This window comes from Macaca nemestrina, chromosome 5, assembly GCF_043159975.1.
Source record: "Macaca nemestrina isolate mMacNem1 chromosome 5, mMacNem.hap1, whole genome shotgun sequence".
Lineage (NCBI taxonomy): Eukaryota > Metazoa > Chordata > Mammalia > Primates > Cercopithecidae > Macaca > Macaca nemestrina.
Window position 1 is genome coordinate 105851257 of NC_092129.1, and position 19996 is coordinate 105871252.

Genomic DNA, 19996 nt, shown 5'->3' on the forward strand with positions numbered 1-19996 from the left:
AGGTGAGGGAGTTGGGAGACAATGAATGATGAGAAATCACTTAATGGGTACAATGTATGTTATCTGGGTGATGGAGACCCTAAAGTCTTGACTTGAAAACTATGCAAGCTATGCATGTAACAAAATTATACTTGAACCCCATAAATGTATAAAAATTAAAAACAAAATAAACTTCCATGGAGTATGGTTTCTAAAGGACAGCTGCTGTGGAACTGCTCAGTTTTCTGACCTAAAGGAAGGCTGCCAGCATTCAACTTTCAGGCTGAAAGTCTGCATTCACTTATTTTGTGGTTAAAACACTTGACATTAACATAGGGTCTGTGGCTAATGTCATATATATGAAATATATGTCATATATTTTTTAAAATTGAGCACAATATATAAACGAATCCCAAAGGTGGAGCGTTTTCCCAAAGTATACTTCATTAAAACATGTAGATTTTCCTCTTTCAAATATACTGCAAACTATTAGAATGGTTGAATTAGAATGCTTTTGGTTGCAAGCAATAGAAAACCAACTTGATCACAGAAAATGGTGGTTCTTTGGAAGGACCTTGGGCTAATTCCTTACAGAATGAGAGGAAGAATGGAACACTTCAGGATGCATGTGGCAGAAATGGAGCTAGTCTGGGGGTTGACTGACTCCCTAGAGGCAGGGACCTGGCAAGATTGATTCCATATTGCACTGCAGCATTCCTCAATATAGTGGTTTCACCCTTTTTCAGTTAAAGATGACCACGTCTGTAGAGAAGGTGGCCATAAATCCCTCCAAAATAACAACTTTCAGCTGAGTGCAGTGGCTCACACCTATAGACCCAGCACTTTGGGAGGCAGAGGCAGGCAGATGGCTTGAGCCCAGGAGTTTGAGACCAGCCTGGGCAACATGGCCAAACCCTATCTCCAAAAAAAAAAAAAAAAAAAAAAGAAAAGAAAAGAAAAAAATTAGCTGGGTGTGGTAGCACACGTTTGCAGTCCCAGTTACTGAGGAGGCTGAGGTGGGAGAATTGCTTGAGCCCAGGAAGTCAAAGCTGAAGTGAGCAGAGATCGTGCCACTGCACTCCAGTGGGTGAGAGAGTGACACCCTGTCTCAACAACAACAAAATTCCACATCTATTGATATGAAAAATCTTTAAGAAGGGCTCTGATTGGCCCAATTTTGGTCACCTATTCCTTCACCAGTCACAGTGGCCATGGAGATGGTGTCCTACAACTGCCCAGTCTCAAGTCTGCAGACTTTAACCACTAAAAAAGGAGGACAATACAGACAGGGCCATGGGAAGAATTAACTTGGACCCAGGTCAACTCTCCATTTGTAACTACAAGAACAGAAAAGATGATGAAAATGAAGAAAAGTTGCCCTATCACCCTTAAATGGAGTTTTGAATGAGTATTCTACTTTGTCTATATATACACACATAGACACCTTAACGCACAATATTGTCACAGAGCTACTTAACAAAGAAACGGTTTTGAAATCTATCTGAAGACTATAGGCCTAAAAATAGAGAAACAAAGCTTATCTATTGGGGATCCTTGGAATTTAGCCCTACATGAAGGACTGTTTCTGTTTCTGGAATTCTTTAAGAAATGAAGTACAGCCCCATGAGTCTGATGTAATAAATAAGAACTAGTATACAAGGTTAAATGATACATAATATCATTTTAAATGTGCACACTAACCAAAGAGGCCTCTAACAAAGTGTTTTTCAGATACAAAGTATAACTCAGGGATAAGCCTTAGCTTCCATTCTTCTGTTCATTCAGCAACACATTGAGAGCCTTCTGTAGACCAAGCATTACTCTAGGTTCTGTGGAATTTGTTGTAAACAAAATGGACTTGTCCTGGAACCAATAAAACATTGAGGATGGAAGGCAAAAATAAACAAGTAAACAAAAACAACAAAAACCCATGATAAATAAGTAGATAAACGTTCCAAATGATCAAGAAAACATTTTTGAAATAATTATTCTAATTCTTTATAGCCACTGAATCTTATGAGGGTTCATGGTAAATAAAATACTTACAATAGCCAAATAGGGCTCAGCAAGAAACAAAAGGACTTTTAGCAAATCAAGACCCTGATAATTATTTTATATAAATGGTGGAATAAAATATCCTAATAATGAAGACTTTTGTTTATCAACACTGTGGGCCAACAGGTTTTGCAAAATTATTTCTTCTCCCTCAAAGAAAGTAGCTTGGCAGTATTAACCAATGCAAACACAACCACACATGGTCTTTATTTGCAGATACCATGATTACATAAAAACATAGCTTAACCTTCAAAGGATACAGACATATACAGTAAAATGGAAAAAAAAAATCCACTCTTTTTGTTAAAAAATAACTTCAATTTTAGTTTTTTCTCATTTGGAACTTACTACTTTTATTTTTCATTTTTCTTGCACTTTTTCCTCCTTTGTTCTCTCATTCTTATATCTTCAGTTTTCTTCTCTAAAATATTTAATGTCTATGAATTTACCTCTGAGTAGAATCTTAGCTGAAGCACATCAGCGATCTCATATTCTAAATATTTTGTCATTGCTTTTACATTTCCTTCTTGGCTCCACAGTTTCTAAGTGGCGCACTTTTTATTTCCTTGTACTTGGAATATTTACTATTGATCTAGGATGTGGTCAGAAAACATAGTGCTTTTAAAATACTCTTTTCCTTGGGAAATTTACTGTTATTTTTCTTTATTCATGATAAGCAGTTTTAACTACTTATGTGTACTTTAAAAGGTGATTTACTTTCTGTTTGTGGAAACAAAAAAGTTTAAAACATATTTCTACTGATTCAATTCTACTATGTATGTAACCAAAATATCCTATATTCTTTTACTCTAGTCTTCATCCATCAAATTGAAAGTAAAGTGATAAAGTCATGTTCTACAACTGTTCTCTCCATATCTCTTGTAACTGTGAAGTTTTCACTTATATTTTAATACTACACATTTGTAACATAAAGTATTTAACTGTCATACTATCCTTCATTGTGATATATTCCTTTTGTCAATTTCTAATGCATATTTTCTTCTATTTTGTCTGACATGAATTATACCATATTTGTTTTCTCCATTTTCATTTTTGCCTAACATACTTGTCCATTTGCAAATTTTAACCTTTCTAGGTCAATTTATTTCAAAACTTCCTGGTGAACAGCTTTGAATTGGATTTTGTTTCTTAACCCAATCTAAGTTCTTTCTTATTAATTAGGGAATTCACCTGATTACATTTATGTCTTAATTGTGTTTTGACTTTATCCTATTTTTCTTTCTTTGCTGTCTCCCCACTACCCGTCCCTCATTTGTGTTGCAGGGGCTATTTCTCAGTTAACTTTGCACCTAAGAATCTAGCCCAGTGCCTGGCCCATAACAGGCACTCACTAAATGTTTGTGGAACAAATTAATATATTTAGTATAGACCATTTGTGCAATGATGTGGAAGACACATATGCTGCTTTCAGTTCTATTAGTGGTTAATTTTTTGAAGCATTTAAAAGCCATTATTAAACTTTCAAGGTTAACAGCAGAATAATGCAGTTACACTCTTCTTTCCTAAAGATGAAGAGTTTAGAAGTTTTGAACTCCTTTTGGCAAATCTACTACTCCAATCTTGTCAACTTAAGTCATATTTATGACCATCACTATTTTCTTATTTTTGCAATATGGAGCCATTACTTCACATAAAAGTGTATTTGAGACAATTATTTATATATACACCTTTTTACTTGTTTCTATTTTCAGTTCCAGTCCTTCCAGTTATAATGTCCTCATTCTTGTTACTGTTTTATTTCCAATTTTTCTGGTAAATATTTCTAATTAGTACATTCCAAAAGGTGCCAGGGTTCCTAAATCTTTGTCCATATATGAATATTTTCTATTGCTTTCCAAACCTGATGGCCCAGGTTTGAAGTATACCAGGATCTCTAAATCTCATGTTGCCCTGGAGGTTCCAAAGTGGCTTTTTTGAGGTCACGTTCCTCATCTATCAGGCCAAAGATTTCTGCTAAAAGTAACATAGTCTGTGTGCCTAGCTGGTTTACAGCTATCAGTTGTAGCCTCAGGTATACTTGGAACAGATGAAAAACTGAGACACAGTCTTTTAGACTGCAGTGTCATTGATTAGGCTGAGTCTAATACTTTTTGTTTCTGCATGGGTATCCCCACTTTCTATTCTGAGGTACCTGGCTGGGTCTGGGTCAGGGCCATCTCTGTGGTTAACACTGCACAGTGTTGGGATTGGCAGCCTCTCCGGAACCACATGTGGTGGGGAGAGGGAGTTCTCTAAACAAACAGCAGTGCTGTTTCTAGAAGGTGGAGGCCGGAATGCTAGGCAGCCAGAAACCACATGTATCCACTCTAGGCAAGCTGATGAGAAAGGGATTTCATGAAACCAAATGTGGACCTTCTGAGTGGGTCTTCTAAACATTTTGACCAAGAGTTTTTAGATTATGAGATTTAAACCTAAGGTATTGAATTGAGGTAATTTTCTGAATCTTATTCTTCATTTTTCTAAAATGTCCACAGGTCTTTTAGTTAGCTTGGCTGACATATCAGTTGCATAGAATGCAGTTATTATATTTTTTTCCTGAAAGAATTAGATAATTTAAACTATGGAAATTAAATTAGTTTATATATCCATGTTGTCACAAGAAGCAGACATTATTATGTGAGGCTGGGAGCAGTGGAGGATTTTGGACCTGGCATTCATTTAAAATCTCTCAAGGGCATTCTTGCCACTATTTTCTTATTTTCATAATATGGACTCTTTCTTTCATGTAAAAATGTATTTTTGGCAATAAATTAAATGTGTATGTATGTCTTATGCCATAGATTGAGTTTAGTGTTAACTGTAAAGGTTTATTGGAAGAGAAGGGAGTGTTTACTGGTGGGGATTGCAGGGCTAACTAGAGGTGAAAAGAGGCTCTCAAATGCAGGCATATAGTACACAGATCACCCTCACAGTTATTCTCACACTTGCTATCTCAAAAATAGAGTTAAAGAAAGTAAAATTAAAATAGCTAAGAGAAAATCCTTAAAATACCAAATGAATAGAAAATACAGCATCAGAAAGATACAACAGCCATAAAAAATTAGTTCCACTAAAATCAATATGTTTAACTACAACCCACTGTAGGCCAAGGTGGCAGACTACCGTACATGTCCTGTTCTGCTGGACTGACTGTGTCAGTGCAGAGTTCCCTGTAGGATGCTTTGAGCCATTAGTGGAGAACAAAGACCAAAGCCAAAGTCCATACTGAGTTTTGGCATCTTAAACTCAGAATGTTCTGTATGGTAAGCCAACTGGACTCCCTAAATCTTTTCCAAACTTGTTGCTGACAAACTACATCTTTTCCCTTCCTATGCTGTACAAGTTTTTCTATTTTTAATCCAAGGACAGGGTTTTATTTTTACAAATGATTTGGTTCATTATTTCAGACCATAGCTATTCCGACTCTGTGATCAAGTGCCTTTACTTTGCCTCCAAGTTTCCGGTAATCTACAAAAGTTACCTTCTGTATCCTCCTTCAAATTGCTGGTAAAAATAGATAGGACACAACTTGTTAAATTACAGTTTTAAAGGGACAAATACAATTGTAGTTCATAGAAAAGCATGTTTGTTTTTTCTTTTTTCCAGTGTTTCTAGAGAAAGGAAAACATGACAACCCTCATTCTTTGCTTTACGGGGGTAGACACCTTTTTCCTGCAACCCATGAGAGGAAACCTTCTGGAACTATGGGAGGGGAGGTGTGTCGGGGTGAGGGGTTCTGCTGGAGGATTTGTTATTTAGACAGACTAAGGCTTGTCTAAAATGTGGTGAAGAGCAGAAGAGGCAGAGTAAGAAACAAGAGGACTGGACAATGTCCCCTACAAGGAGGTTTCCTCGTGTCAGAGTCATCTGTTGCTGCTAATGTTGTTTTTCCTTTTTATCCAAATAATAACATAAAGAACATGGGCAAAAATTGCTTTGCAACATCATGGCAAAACACTACAGCTACAGCTAAAACTTGGCAGTTTTGTAATGGACAGGCTTATGCTGTCCATCTCACGGAAGAGAGGCAGTAGGAAAAATTCTGCCCCACCACACACTGGGGAGGTGAGTACATTCATTACGACACCTTGTTCAGGCAAGAGGGAAGAATGAGGGAAAACATTCTAGAAGTTCTGTCAACATATAACCATCCTGATCATAAAGAAACTGAACCAAATACAATAAAGTTGAAAAGTCACCATTTCTATAGTGAATACTGTACTTTAATTCAGATTTAATTAACAAGTTCACAAGCTATTACTCTCAATCAAAAACTTTTTGCTAAAGGAAAAAAAAAAGAACACAAACAACCCAAAGACAATTTGATTTTACTTTATTGAATACTATCACACACACAATATTTACAGATGTAATTAAACAGAATTTATAAGATTACCAAGTGGAATATTTTTCAAAGTTAATCTGAAACTCTTAATGCAAATCATCAATACATATGTGTTACAATACAATAATAGAATGTAGAACTTTTCAGCCAATATCATGATGGTTCATTTAATAAAAACTCTCTTTTCAAAAAGAGGTAAGTCTGAGGAAATATAAAAAAAAATTCAGAAAAAATATTTCCATATCTAGTTATAATCTTCCAGCTTTTCTGTAAAAGAAATTATAGACATTCTCAATTGCATACATGACTATTTTCTTTAATACCATATTTAACTTTTAGCATATTGGAGTTGTTTTTCTTTTATCGTATTTTCAGCATATCGTATTTTCTTATGTTTCAAAAGGAATACCACATCTGAATATTACTTTAAAAATAGCAATGAGGCACGTGGCCACCATTATTACCTTGGCTTTTTATTATGCTGGTCCACGGAAGGGAACCACATGGACAACAAAAGTGAGGGAGTCCTCTAACCAGTTCTAAGTGTGATTCATTGTAGATGCCAGTTGCTTTCACAGACATCGAGAAGACATCAGAAATACAGCATCTACACCTGTATATCTGAGAGAATACTAGGCATCTGTGGGCCAATGGTCCTAACTTCCATCTATAACAATATTCTTAGACTAGAACCACAGAAAATGTAGGGATTGTGGTAGCGCAGTGACATATGAGGGAGAGTTAACTTCTCTATCCGCACAAATGTAAAGGCATTTCACTCTGATTTTCTGTGAGCTAGATTTACTACCCATACACAAAAGTCAAGAATTCTAGCATTTCTGATCTTTAAAAAGTAGACAATGTGCTATTATACAGAGTTTATTTTCCTTTGGAAAAAAACACAGTTCTTCAAAAGATATTACTATCATTTTTGGAAAAACTAGATATTAAAATGTAAAGGATCTAATCGTATCTACTCATTTGAAACATTTCAAAATCAGTGTGTCAGTGATACTAACTTCTATATGAAAACTCTGAAAAATTAACTTAATAATTTGTAATGTATTCATTTTGTTAGAATAACACTAGTGAAGGGGCTGATAAGCATGACTTAGAAAATCATAATTAATAAATATCATTTATTATCCACTATGTAATAAATATTCACTAGCTAAAAAAGGTTCTGGAAATGGTAGTGGTGCTGGGTTTTGGGGTTGGTTTGTTTGTTTTCAAGTAAAATTTTCCCTTATATGCAATAAACAGATCTTTTGCTCAAGAAATTCATTTTTCAGATAATATACAGGCAAATTTCAGAATGTCATGAATTATCATGTAAATAACTAGAATGTAAATTAATGGTGCTTGAGGGGCCATTTTTAAATAGAGAAAGTATGCCTATTCATGAACAGTTTAAGTAGTTGAAAAAATATATACAAAAATGAAGGTTGAAGTTGAAACAATGGTATAAAGTACATTTGCAATCTAAACCATGGTAGAGAGCATCTTCATCTAGTGATTGACTATTCAATGTTAACACATGCATGCATCTTTTTTAAAAAATCACATATACAGGCCAGACACGGTGGCTCACGCCTGTAATTCCAGCATTTCAGGAGGCCAAGGCAGGCAGATCACAAGATCAAAAGATCAAGACCATCCTGGCCAACATGGTGAAACCCTGTCTCTACTAAAAATATAAAAAATTAGCTGGGCATGGTGATGCACACCTGTAGTCCCAGCTACTCAGGAGACTGAGGCAGGATAATCGCTTGAACCCAGGAGGTGGAGGCTGCAGTGAGCCAAGATTGCGCCACTGCACTCCAGCCTGGTGACAGAGTGAGTCTGTCTCAAAAAAAAAAAAAAAGAAAAAAGAAAAAAAAGAAATCACATATACATATGCTAGATATGTTTCTATTAAATGTAAATATAGCCAGGTGCAGTGGCTCACGCCTGTAATCCCAGCACTTTGGGAGGCTGAAGTGGGTGGATCACTTGAGGTCAGGAGTTTGAAATGAGCCGAGCCAACATAGTGAAACCCCACCTCCAATAAAAACACAAAAATTAGCTGGGCATGGTGGCAGGTGCCTGTAATCCCAGCTACTCAGGAGGCTGAAGCAAGAGAATCGCTTGAACTTGGGGGTAGGGGGGAGGTTGCAGTGAGCTGAGATCGCACTACTGCAGTCTAGCCTGGGCGACAGAGTGAGACTCCATCTCAGAACAACAACAACAAAAATGTAAATACACTACTATAAATTTGAATTTTTTTCTAAAGCACATAGTTTCTTCTGAAAGTTGCCTTATACCAAAACACAAAACACTGATGATTGCTGTGTCTTGGTTAATAGTACGTTAATGTCAGGGGCACATAATAGCTTTCTCAAAATGTATACTTACCTATATGGTCAGTAGTTGATCATTTTTCGAAGGGCATCATAACACTTCCATTTGTCTGGGATGTAGAATGGTTCAAAAATGTGAGGAAATGGTGTGTCATAACCACATACTCTTGATATAGGAGCCTCTAGGTTCAAGAAACATTCCTCCTGCAGACAAAATCAGGATGGTTACTTCAAGAATTTTTTTTATTCACAGAAATGAAATGGTGCAACTTAAAATATTTCACTCACTCAAAATACAATTGCATCTAAGGACATTAAAAATATTTAAGTATACTGTAATATGAAAAAAGCAGGTAACAGCATGTTAGCATGATCCCAGTTTTACTATCTGTTTTCATGTATGCACATGCATTATACCTGTATATATATCTATTGTCTAAGCCAAACTGGGATAATATCAAACATGCTGTTCTATGAATATGAATGGAAAGAATTATAAAAATTCAACAAATGTTTACAGTAGTTAACTCTGCAACATGAAACTGGCAATAATATATACTTTCTCATTTCCTGTTTTTCTGATATTTTATACAATGAACATGTATTACTTTCATAATAAATGTTAATAATTCCTCCATGTCCCAGCCAGACTGAACTTCTATCAGTTACTTGACTGTGTTCTCATCTCTCTCATAGTCTGGTTTCTGTAGATGCTGCTGGGTCTCTGGCCACTCACACCCCAAGGCCACAGCTCTTTGCCTGACTGATGTGTGTACAAATCTCAGGTTATTACCTCAGGAATCACTCCTGCTGGGAAGCCTTCCTTGACAGCACCTCCCCAACCCTACAAGGCAGACGAGGGAGGGGCTTCTGCTCTGAGCTCCCAAAGCACTGAACTCGGCATAATCCATCGCAGTTGCCCAATTATCTGTCTTCCACAAGAGACTATGAGCCCCATGAGGCTAGAGATCTGGTTTAAACATGTAAAACCTCAACCCCAGTAGAACACTGTAGAAAATTATTTTCAGGAGAAAAAAATGTTACTCAAGTAAAATATTCAAATTTGAATTTATTTTGAAATAGGGTCTCACTCTCTCGCCCAGGGTGAAGTGCAGTGGTACAAACACGGGTCACTGCAACCTCGACCTTCCAGACTCAAGCAATCCTCCCACCTCAGACTACCAAGTAGCTCTGACCACTTGTGCACACCAACACGCCTAGCCTGCCCTCCCTCCCTCCCTCCCTCCCTCCCTCCCTTCCTTTCCTTCCTTCCTTCCTTCCTTCCTTCCTTCCTTCCTTCCTTCCTTCCTTCCTTCCTTCCTTCCTTCCTTCCTTCCTTCCTTCCTTCCTTCCTTCCTTCCTTCCTTCCTTCCTTTCTCTTGCTCTCTCTCTCTTTCTTGTCCTTTCTTTCTCTCTTTCTTTCTCTCTCTTTCTCTCCCCTCCCTCCCTCCCCCTCTCTCACTCTTTCTTTCTTTCTAGAAACGGGGTCTTCAACTCCTGGGCTCAAGTGATGCCCAGCCTCACCATCCCAAAGTGCTGGGATTACAGGTGTGAGCCCCCAAGCCTGGACTGAAAATAAAATGTTTAGAGAGTTAAAAAATTTGAGAGACATGTGATTAAACTATTCTGAGGAAAAATATTACTTTTAACATTCACAGCTATTACCTAAAATGACACCTTGGTATTTACTCACATGTTTACACATTGTCTTCCTTTATAAAGGATTTAAGGAGGCCCAATTTTTTTTTTAACATATTATACTATGTTTACATTTTAATTCGAACAAAATTTTTACATGAAGGAATCATGATACTTCATGCTTTATCCCTACCCTCTGTGTGATTTCTTCCAGTGACAAGTGTATTGGGGCAGAAAGAAAATGCAAACAGCACAAATTAGCTCCAAAAAGAACCTATTGGACATTTACAGACCTCCCTTTGGCCCCAATAACTATCACGATTTACAATATCAAACACCAAATAAGTGTTGGTATTCCCTAGCAACTGGAAATCTCCACGAACAACTTTAGGACTTTTAATACACACGATTTAAAGAGCCACCTAAGAGATTCCACTACTAATAAGCTGAAAAGAGATGACAGACTGGGTGGATTGTTTCTTGTTTGCAACAAGTCATTTTAAAGGGCTTTAAATTGTCAGTTTGGGATTAAGTCGGTTTTATTACTTTAGCTGACCCAGGGCTGTTTTTCTATCTACCCTGAATACTGAGCTCTTCATAAACAAGCTATCCATGGAAAATTAAGGGCAAAATATTTTACTAAACAAACGCCTTTGATTTTATACCTGTTATAAAACGGCTATTCTCTTGAACTAGTAACTTGGAAAGCTGGCCTACCACAAGAAGATCTGTTGGTATTTGTTAAAATCACTCCTTTCAGCATAATGACTAACATCATCAAGCTGGGTTTTTATTTTTTCAAATAGCAATGCTCCTAACTCCTCAAGAATGCAAGCCTCACTCTTTCCAGGAATACATCTATATGTTTGCACGAGCATAGGAAAACATCTGCTGTGAAGACACACTTGCACTGTAAACAGTGGTTACCCTTTGAGGCTGCGAATGACAAGGAGGTGAGAGACAACTCCACGTTGTGCTTTATAATATATTGTTTTGGTTTTTCGAAAACAGTATTAATTTTGTAATAAATGATGCTGAAATAAAGGAAAACAATAAAGTGAATAATGGTTTTCTTATATGAATAAAAGTTCCTGTTTGATGTTACATAAATTTGTGATTTTACACATACAGCTTCCTTAATTTGGAAACGATGACTGTAAATTATGTAGCATTAAGTTGTTCTTAAACACTATTATAAGTATGTAAAATGTAAAAATCATGGAAGATAATTCAAGGATATATAAGAGAAGACTATGAATAGGGTGTTCAGTTTTTTAAAGAATATACGCTGACTGACTGAAACAGCTTGAAATTCTCTTTACTAACAAAAGTACATTAAAGAGCCTTAAGTTATATTTTCCACGAACTTCAGTTTATACTTATTTTTAAGCAGTTGGAAGTAAGACTCTTAGGTCAATTAAGCAGCTGTATAGTTACTTCTCACTGCATTGGTTCACATATAAATAATTTATGTGTAGTATGTTTCTTTGCATTACCACCAAAACAGAACATCCTTGTTCCGCCTCAGTGTTTTCAGGCAGAAGCTGTATACATGTACATATGTATGTACACACACACACACACACACACACAGAAAAACAAATACTGAATCCCATTGGCAAGTTTGTAAATTAACGGAGACAAAGTTTCTCTCCATTATAAATACATGAAGCCATAACCATAGCAACCACGTGCCCTGAATTTTCATGACAACTCAGATTAATCATATTCTTCTGTTCCATATCTTAAAAACCATATTTGATGACTTTTCATTCAGAAAAAGTAAGCCACATAAATTGGGAATTAAGTAATGGCATAGCCTACAGGGCTGCTGGGAGACTTACATGTATTATGCAGAATATGGGCTAGAAATGGGGAGTGTTCGTTTATGGTCTTTCTCCCTACAGAGCTGTGTATGTAAGCTGGCTCAGGCCACGTGGAACAATGACAGATGTAGCTGTGAGGCTCCAAAGCAGATTATAGTGTAACATGTAACCAGAAGCAACAGACAGGCACCTAGAGAAACTTTTCTCTAGCTATTTGGGGTCTAAAGTTGCACCCAGGATCCAGTAAAAAGGACTGAAAATGAACCCCGAAACAACGATTTAGTTTCGTATATTCTGTTGTCATATGTGCTTTCACATTGCCAGGTGCTTAAAGTAGATATTTCTTCCAAAAGATGCATGTGAAATTTTAGAATATAATATTTGAATTTACTTCTGAATATGCCTTTTTGCAATAGGAGAATTTTCATTCTAAATTATGTTAATAATAAGAAACTAGGCATGGGCTAAATGAGTTACATTTTATCTCATTTAACCATTTTAACAAATCTATGAAGTCAGTATTATACTCCTTTTCACAGGTGAGGAAATAAAGATAAAGGAGGTTGCCCAAGATCAAATCGCTACACACACGGCCAAGTAAGATTCAAACCTGACTACAAAGCCCATTTTCTTAGTCACTCTTCTGCAAATTTTAAGACACTACTATTGAGAATAGCAATGATAAGGGGAAAAAAATGAATTAGGAATACAAAAGAATGGTAGTGTGAAAGCAGGCTGGGATTATCAAGGTCTGACAACACAGCCTTGAGGGGCATATGAGTTAAGTTCAGTCTTAGAAGCCTCTTTCACATATAAAGAAAGGTAGAGGCTAAGGTATGTGAAGGAGCTGAAAACACAAACTTGATCATGAAGGTAATACACAGAGTAATGAACAGATGGTCCTGGGTACTGGGAACCTCCTAAGCCACACTAAATGATTGTAATAGGCATAACTCCAACTGTTTATATATTAGCCATCTGGATTGCTATGCACATTATAGCCAGAAAAGAAAGCAAACAATGTGAAATAACAATTCCAGATCATTACAATCATAGACACAGGCAAAATAAATTGTCTTCATTTGACTATTTTCTGTAACAAAATAAAACAAAACAAATTTATCTTTTTGTTTTGTTTTATTTTTAGAAAACAAAGTATCTTGTTAAAGTTAGGAAAGACAGAGAACCTTTAAATTTTCTAGCAGGTAAGAAAGGACAAGTACAAATTAAAAGAATAAGATCCATTATGGTTTTAAGTAAAATATATTTATGGGGCTTTTAAAATTTAAGAGTATGTCATTTATTCCCATGTTTTGATGAATGTAATATGTTACATATTACATGTACATAAATTCACATATATTAGAGTTTTCACAGGTTTCCTTGGGATCTCTCAATATCTAACCCTGTTTCTCCATTCAAGTTTTAAGTATGTCCATCCCTAATTCTCCTTGTCACAGTGTCACTGGAGTTATATCACTGAAATTTCTGTCTCAGGCATTACACATCATGGCTTAATTCACCCTCAACTTTTTTTTTTTTTATGGCAAGGTTTCATAATATAATTGATACAGCATGGAATCTGGAATTCTATCTGAAGGGATCTTTGTTCTATTGTGATTTAACCTCCCCGAGGTTTGTACTGTTTATTCAACATCAAAATAGAAGTATTACAATTCCCCATTATTGCATTTTCCTATTGTTTTATGACTCTATTGTTATCTTGCCTTTATGTCTACTCAGATTCTGCAGCAGCATATAAAAAGTACCTGGTTTCATGCCTGACATGTCGTTGTGCTCAATAATTGCTAGACTTTACAAGTTAAAGGTATCCCATATTTATAATAAACACAAGGTATTTTAAATGATAGACCAAATTACCACGAAAGACAAAATTCAGGTACACAGAACGGTCAAACCTGAAAAGCAGAATCCGTATAGCACAATGCCTAAACAGCTATCATTTATTAAACACTTACTAAGCCTAAAATGTGTAAGAAAATACCAAAAATATGTAAGGGCTGTATGAAGAAGAGGGGTGGAGGGCACTGCTAGAAAGCCTTAATGCACTCAGGCCTCTAGGAAAGGCAGTGTCCGGTGCTGCCCCCTGGTGGGGAGCAGGATGCCCAAACACTAATTGCTGGTTCTGGGGGTTGGAAATCCCTCCGCGCACACAAAGCGCCTATTTTCCCACTATAGAAAAAGTGGCCTGTCAGTCAACTTCCGAAAAGTTACGAGTAAAAGAGGCCCATAGACAACTGGATGTAATGAACGTATACACACTTTAAAAAACAGAGTCAAGAATAAAGACCATCCAATATCATTTGGTGTGTTTTTAAAGCAATCATTTCCTTTTTGTTTTTTAATGCAAGACAATTCCAGGCTCAGATTTCTTTCTAAGAACAATTTTGGAATAATTTTTACTCAGTTCTTCTGACGGAAAGTTGGCTACAGCCCATTGTGCAAGACTACATACCATCTTGAGCTGGAAAACTGTGAAGAAAAGTTCAAAGTGAGATCGGAAAATTAGAGGTCTTTTATATATGTTCCCACTTCTTATATGGCTGGTATACACTGATACATTTCCTTTCTTTTCCTGCAAAACTATTAACTAATTTTTCTAAACATTTAACGGAAAGCCAGAAAAGCAAGACATTGTAATAAGAAACATATCATAAGTCAAAACAGGCATACGTTTCCTGTAGGATTATCTGATAAATCAGAATTTTATGTTCCTCCTTGGACCAATGAGAAACATCATTCCACAACTTAATTTCCAAGTAGTAACCCAGAAAATTAACATTTAATTTACTTTGCAAACAACAAGGTCCAGGTTATTTCATGTAATCATTATACTACCACAACACACTTAACTATGAAAATATACTTTATTTGGACAGGACTAAATTATAAATATAATGAATAAATATACAGATAATATAAATTATAAATATAATGAGTATTGAACAGGACATATAGCGATCATGCAGCTATAATTTCTTCTGTAGGAAAAAAACATTAAGAAATAGCATTAAATGATGTGTGAATGCGCTTACTTTTAAACCTAAATTGGAACACCATTTAGTCCTTAATTATTAAATTAATAAAACAGCAGATATTTTGCTTCTAAATGCAATTACCTTCTAGAGGTCATAATTAGTAGTATAAGAGTTAAACTCCAAGAATATGAGAAAAACAAAACCAGTATTCTAACATGATGTATAGTTGATACTTCTAAAGTCCGTGAACTCAGAGATTTATATTTGTCCTAGTTATGTAAGGCCAGACATCACTCAGCTTCCAAATATTATCACAGAATATTTACTTTAAATTTGTTTTAAATCTGCCATGAACATTTGCCCATAGTCAAAACATGAGTTTTAGCAAATGAGAAAAAAATGATTCTGGTCTCTTGAATCACACTTTCTCAGCAAATGAGTCACAGAAACCTGTGAAGGCAATATGCCAACAACTCCAAATTAATTTCATTACTGAATTAAATAAACACAACTTTACGAATGTAAAATATTATTTTTCATTTAAGCTAATGCTTTAAACAATACATAGCATATGTGAAAAATAAAGCTTAAAAATATATTAGTATGTACCAATTTTTCAAGAGCATGGATCTATGAAATTAATTATTTGGAAAGCAGAGTCTCTAACCTACCCCCGAACTAATAGGATGCTCCCCCAAATGTTAGAGGTATGCTTATTTTATTAAGACCATGCACATGAGATGCACAGAACAAACGCTCATTGATATAAGGTCTCTCACTCTTAAAACACAGCTGAACCAATATAACTGAGTAAGACAGTAGATGAATAATATAATTTCACCCAGATTTGTATAACACTTAAAACATTATTATCAAGCCTATTTCAACAATGCTTCTATGTAAAATCATAATCTTGACTAAATTAAAATCTGAGATCTCTATTACTTAACTTCACTGAACCATCTTCAATGTCTGCTGACTTAAAAAAAAAAATCCATCTCTTCCTCTTTAATGCAAATTACTTGCAATTTGTTTTTTGTTTTCTTTTGTTTTTTTGTTTTTTTGTTTTTTGTTTTTTTGCGCTAAGATTTCTTTCCACTAGTTAAAGAATGGAATGGAATCCTAAATTAGGATTTTCATTTAAATTCAGATTCCATTTTTAAAGTGGATGCTTATTTTTTGAAGTGAGAAAGAAATGTTATTTCTGATCTAAATGGGCTTCCCTGGATACAATCTAGCTACCTAAAACAAAGTTGGAGAATGGTATTAACACATGCATAGAAATAATTAGTGATTCAAATTCAATAGCTGTTCAGAATAAAATCATACATTAATATAAAATTGTCAGAATTTCAATATATTACCTGTAGAAACTGAAGTAAATTTTAAAATCAAAATTTAACATTAAACCAATAATTTATGTATTAATTTAGATTATTAAAACAATTATAAGAATATGAATTACTACTATTTTCTCAAAACCATAGCTTTATAAATTTTGCTATTTTAAAATCAGAAGTAAGCAACAACAAGGAAGTGACAATTCATTTCTGTAATTTATAATCTTATATAAAATCACTTTTTAAAAAAGTACACTGTGCTTATTGTGGTCCAGAGAACATACTTAAATATTTTAAAATATTAACTCATTTCAATTTTTATAAAATCTAAATTAGCAATCATAAAGGTAAGAACTAGCACCTCATCTAAACCACTTTGTTTTTCCAGGTAAAATCTGTAAAAGCTTGGTTCTGCTTTCAATTTCTCCCCTGCATACAGTCTTGAACTATCACTCAGTTTCCTCACCATTTTCATCTGCAGAGCACTGCGAGAAACAATGGCAAAAAAAATTGTTCTTCACTAAATCTCTCTGCAACATATTCTGTTTATTTGCTGCAGTCGGCCTCTAAAGATGTTTGAGGCTTTAAAAGTTCAAAGACTAAAATTTAAATTCTTTATGAGATACACTATGTGCAAGTTTTGACATTTAAAATGTACTGGGCTACCATGCTTTTGTTAAAACACTTTACATTCAATAAAGAGGAAAAAAGGCAATACTCTCAAATTTCCACAGACGTTGAAGCTTCTCAAATTTTATAGTTCAAATTCTTCCTATAGAAGAAAGCACTGACGGCAACGTTTGAAAGTGGAATTTCCTTAGAATGTGGAAGCATAATGATAAACATAAGCGACTTGCAGTACTGGGTCATCTCATGAACAATCGCTCTCTGTAAGGTAGGATTTCTGATTTGCTTGGCACCAATAAATGTAAAATACTCCTGAAAAGTGGCTTTTGATGATCATACAAAGCATTCAATTTTTCTTCTTGTTCACCCCCCCCCCCCACCAACAAAATTCTTCATCTAGCAGTCTAACACCACCAAATGGTATTCTGAAGACAGAAATCAATCCTGGTTAAAGCAACCAGACAATTCCTTTGTCTCAGGAAAGAGAAAATATATTCTTTTAGAATTTGAAAGATTGGAGCTACATTAAGATTTCTCCTAAAACTTGTCACCGTTCCAATTTTGCAACCTGTTTTTAAGTTTGAAGACTAATTAGAAAACGAAACTACTAGAATAGAGTGATTTCTCTCTCTCTGGCACCATCTTTCTAAAAAGTATGAGAAGCCAGATACTTTTTGAAAGGATTAAATTAGACAAAATAAAAAGTACACACATATATATATATATAGAGAGAGAGAGAGAGAGAGAAAGAGCGACATATGACTGAAATATTTGCTATTTTACAAATTGTAATCTTTTGATAAAACACTTTTATTTTACTGCTTTTTCCCTTCTCTTTAAATATGCTAAATTTCTTTTAGTGTATGTTTAAAAGAATGCAAAGGACTTGCTAAACACAAAAAAGACCAGAAAAAGGGGAAGGGAGAATCTATTTTTATCTACACAATGCCAAAAGAGATGTACCAATGTTTTTACTAAAATTAAACTTATTTCTTTTTTTTACAGTTAATCTTGGGTGCCATAGCAACACAGACTTTAAAGCTTGGTTTTGCTCAATGAATAAATCAGACCAACTCATTTTTCAGCAGTTTATTCCAGTCACCAGATCACTGCAATTTTACTAATAAAGCACAGCAGAAATAAATGTTCTATACTATCATCAGTTATTAGGGAAATGTAATCAGAAATTTGTTAATTGAACCCCATTAGTAAATTTATCTTTGTACTCTCAAAGTTTAATAATTGAACAAATTAACAAAGCAAACAAGTTTCTGGCAGGAATATCTGACCTAAGAAAAAATTGCTTGAAATTGCTCTATTATTTATATGCAGATGATTTTTGCTAGCATGATGAGTTCAAACTATTCACTAAAACACATCTAGCAATTGTAATTATTGTTTATATCCAATGAAAATAAAATGCAGAATCCAAAATATACTTTTCTACTATATCTACCCTATGGTTCAGCTTTAAATTTGGTTAGTATTTTATACAAAGAAGCTTTTCAGATTGAAAAGCTTTTGCATGCACACATTTTCACGTTCAAATTTCCAGAATTGGGAGACATTTCAGAATTAGGGGAAAAATACATGTGCCTTGTTTTTTACTCCCATAATTGGGTAAATGGTATGCTGATAAGATGAACCCAGTTTCATACCTATTTTCACAAAGTACATATTACCTGCTCAGTATAGACAAATTTCTAATAAATCTGTTAAAACCATTGATCCATTAATGAAGAGGTAGTTAGTGACTGGAATCTGGTTCTGGATACTTTCATAGTTAAGTATAAAATATAAAATTAAAGATGCTCAGAGATACTATTTATTAATAAATTTAGGTAAACTAAATGTATATAGTTCATATAAAAAGCTATCAGTGACATATTTTGTTTAGATGAACCAGGGCATTTACTTAATAATTTTTATCTACTTACTTGGGGCTGAACTACATGAATTCAATCATATCCCTCAATTAGGAATGAGAGGCTACCAGAGGTAACAGTAGTTTGTGTATTTGTCATTCACCAAAGATAATGACTTATATAAGCACCCAGGGACACACTAACAATTCTGTGCATCATTGACACATCCCATCCTGGCAGAAATCCAGAGAAACAACATGGAAGCATATAGAAAAAAATGTATTTGCCCATATGTCTATTTTAAAAAAGGAATATGTACATGTGTACAGAAAACAGAAAAAAAAAAACAAAAACAGATGGTTACCCAGACTAAATACTAACCACACAGATATTATTTAATTATAAATAAAAATAGCTATTTATATAGTCTCCTTTAATCCTTTCAACAACTTTATGTAGTAGTAAAGACAAGTAAGAAACTGAAGCTGGGAGAGGTTAAGTGAGGTGACCACTATCACATAGGTGTACAACATTTGTTGGTATAGGCACCAAGTCTCCTGGTTAATTTTAGGTGCATTGCAGAAGACTTTCAAGTTTTCATAAGAGTCTTGCTTGGATACAAGGGGAATTCTGCACTTAGTGCTATTATTGTACCTATGAAAAAGAAACTAGTGGAATTATCTGCATGTTTATGTCAAGTCCAATACGGATTTTAAGAATATGTATAAAAAGCTTAGCAGTTTAATTCCTTTTTGGGGGAACTAGGGGGTCAGTCATTGGGGAATACAGGGTCTCTTTAATCAGAGTTACAGTAGGTTCCATACAAATTTGTACTTTTTTTTTTTTTTCTTTTTAGTACTTGCTGGGAAGATGAGCAAATAACAGGAAAGATGGACACGGGTGGAACTTTCTGATTAATTCCTAGCCGTTTGCCTGCGTGCAGTGCATGAGCTGCCACTTGAGCTCTAAAACTGGTTTTGAAT

General features: G+C 34.9%; 1 protein-coding gene across 7 annotated transcripts in view; it reads right to left on the reverse strand.

Annotated features, from left to right (window-relative positions):
- LOC105495599 (branched chain keto acid dehydrogenase E1 subunit beta) overlaps positions 1-19996 on the reverse strand; it is a 267316-nt gene that overhangs the window by 16252 nt on the left and 231068 nt on the right. For 3 of the 7 annotated variants that reach the window (XM_071096811.1, XM_071096812.1, XM_071096814.1), the window contains one exon: positions 8774-8922. In XM_071096811.1, the coding sequence (XP_070952912.1) occupies positions 8782-8922 (141 nt within the window). In that variant the 3' untranslated portion in view covers positions 8774-8781. Of the gene's footprint in view, positions 1-6350; positions 6647-8773; positions 8923-19996 lie in introns of those variants that run through there. The other 4 variants (XM_011765348.2, XM_071096813.1, XM_011765343.2 and 1 more) reach the window with 2 other exon arrangements.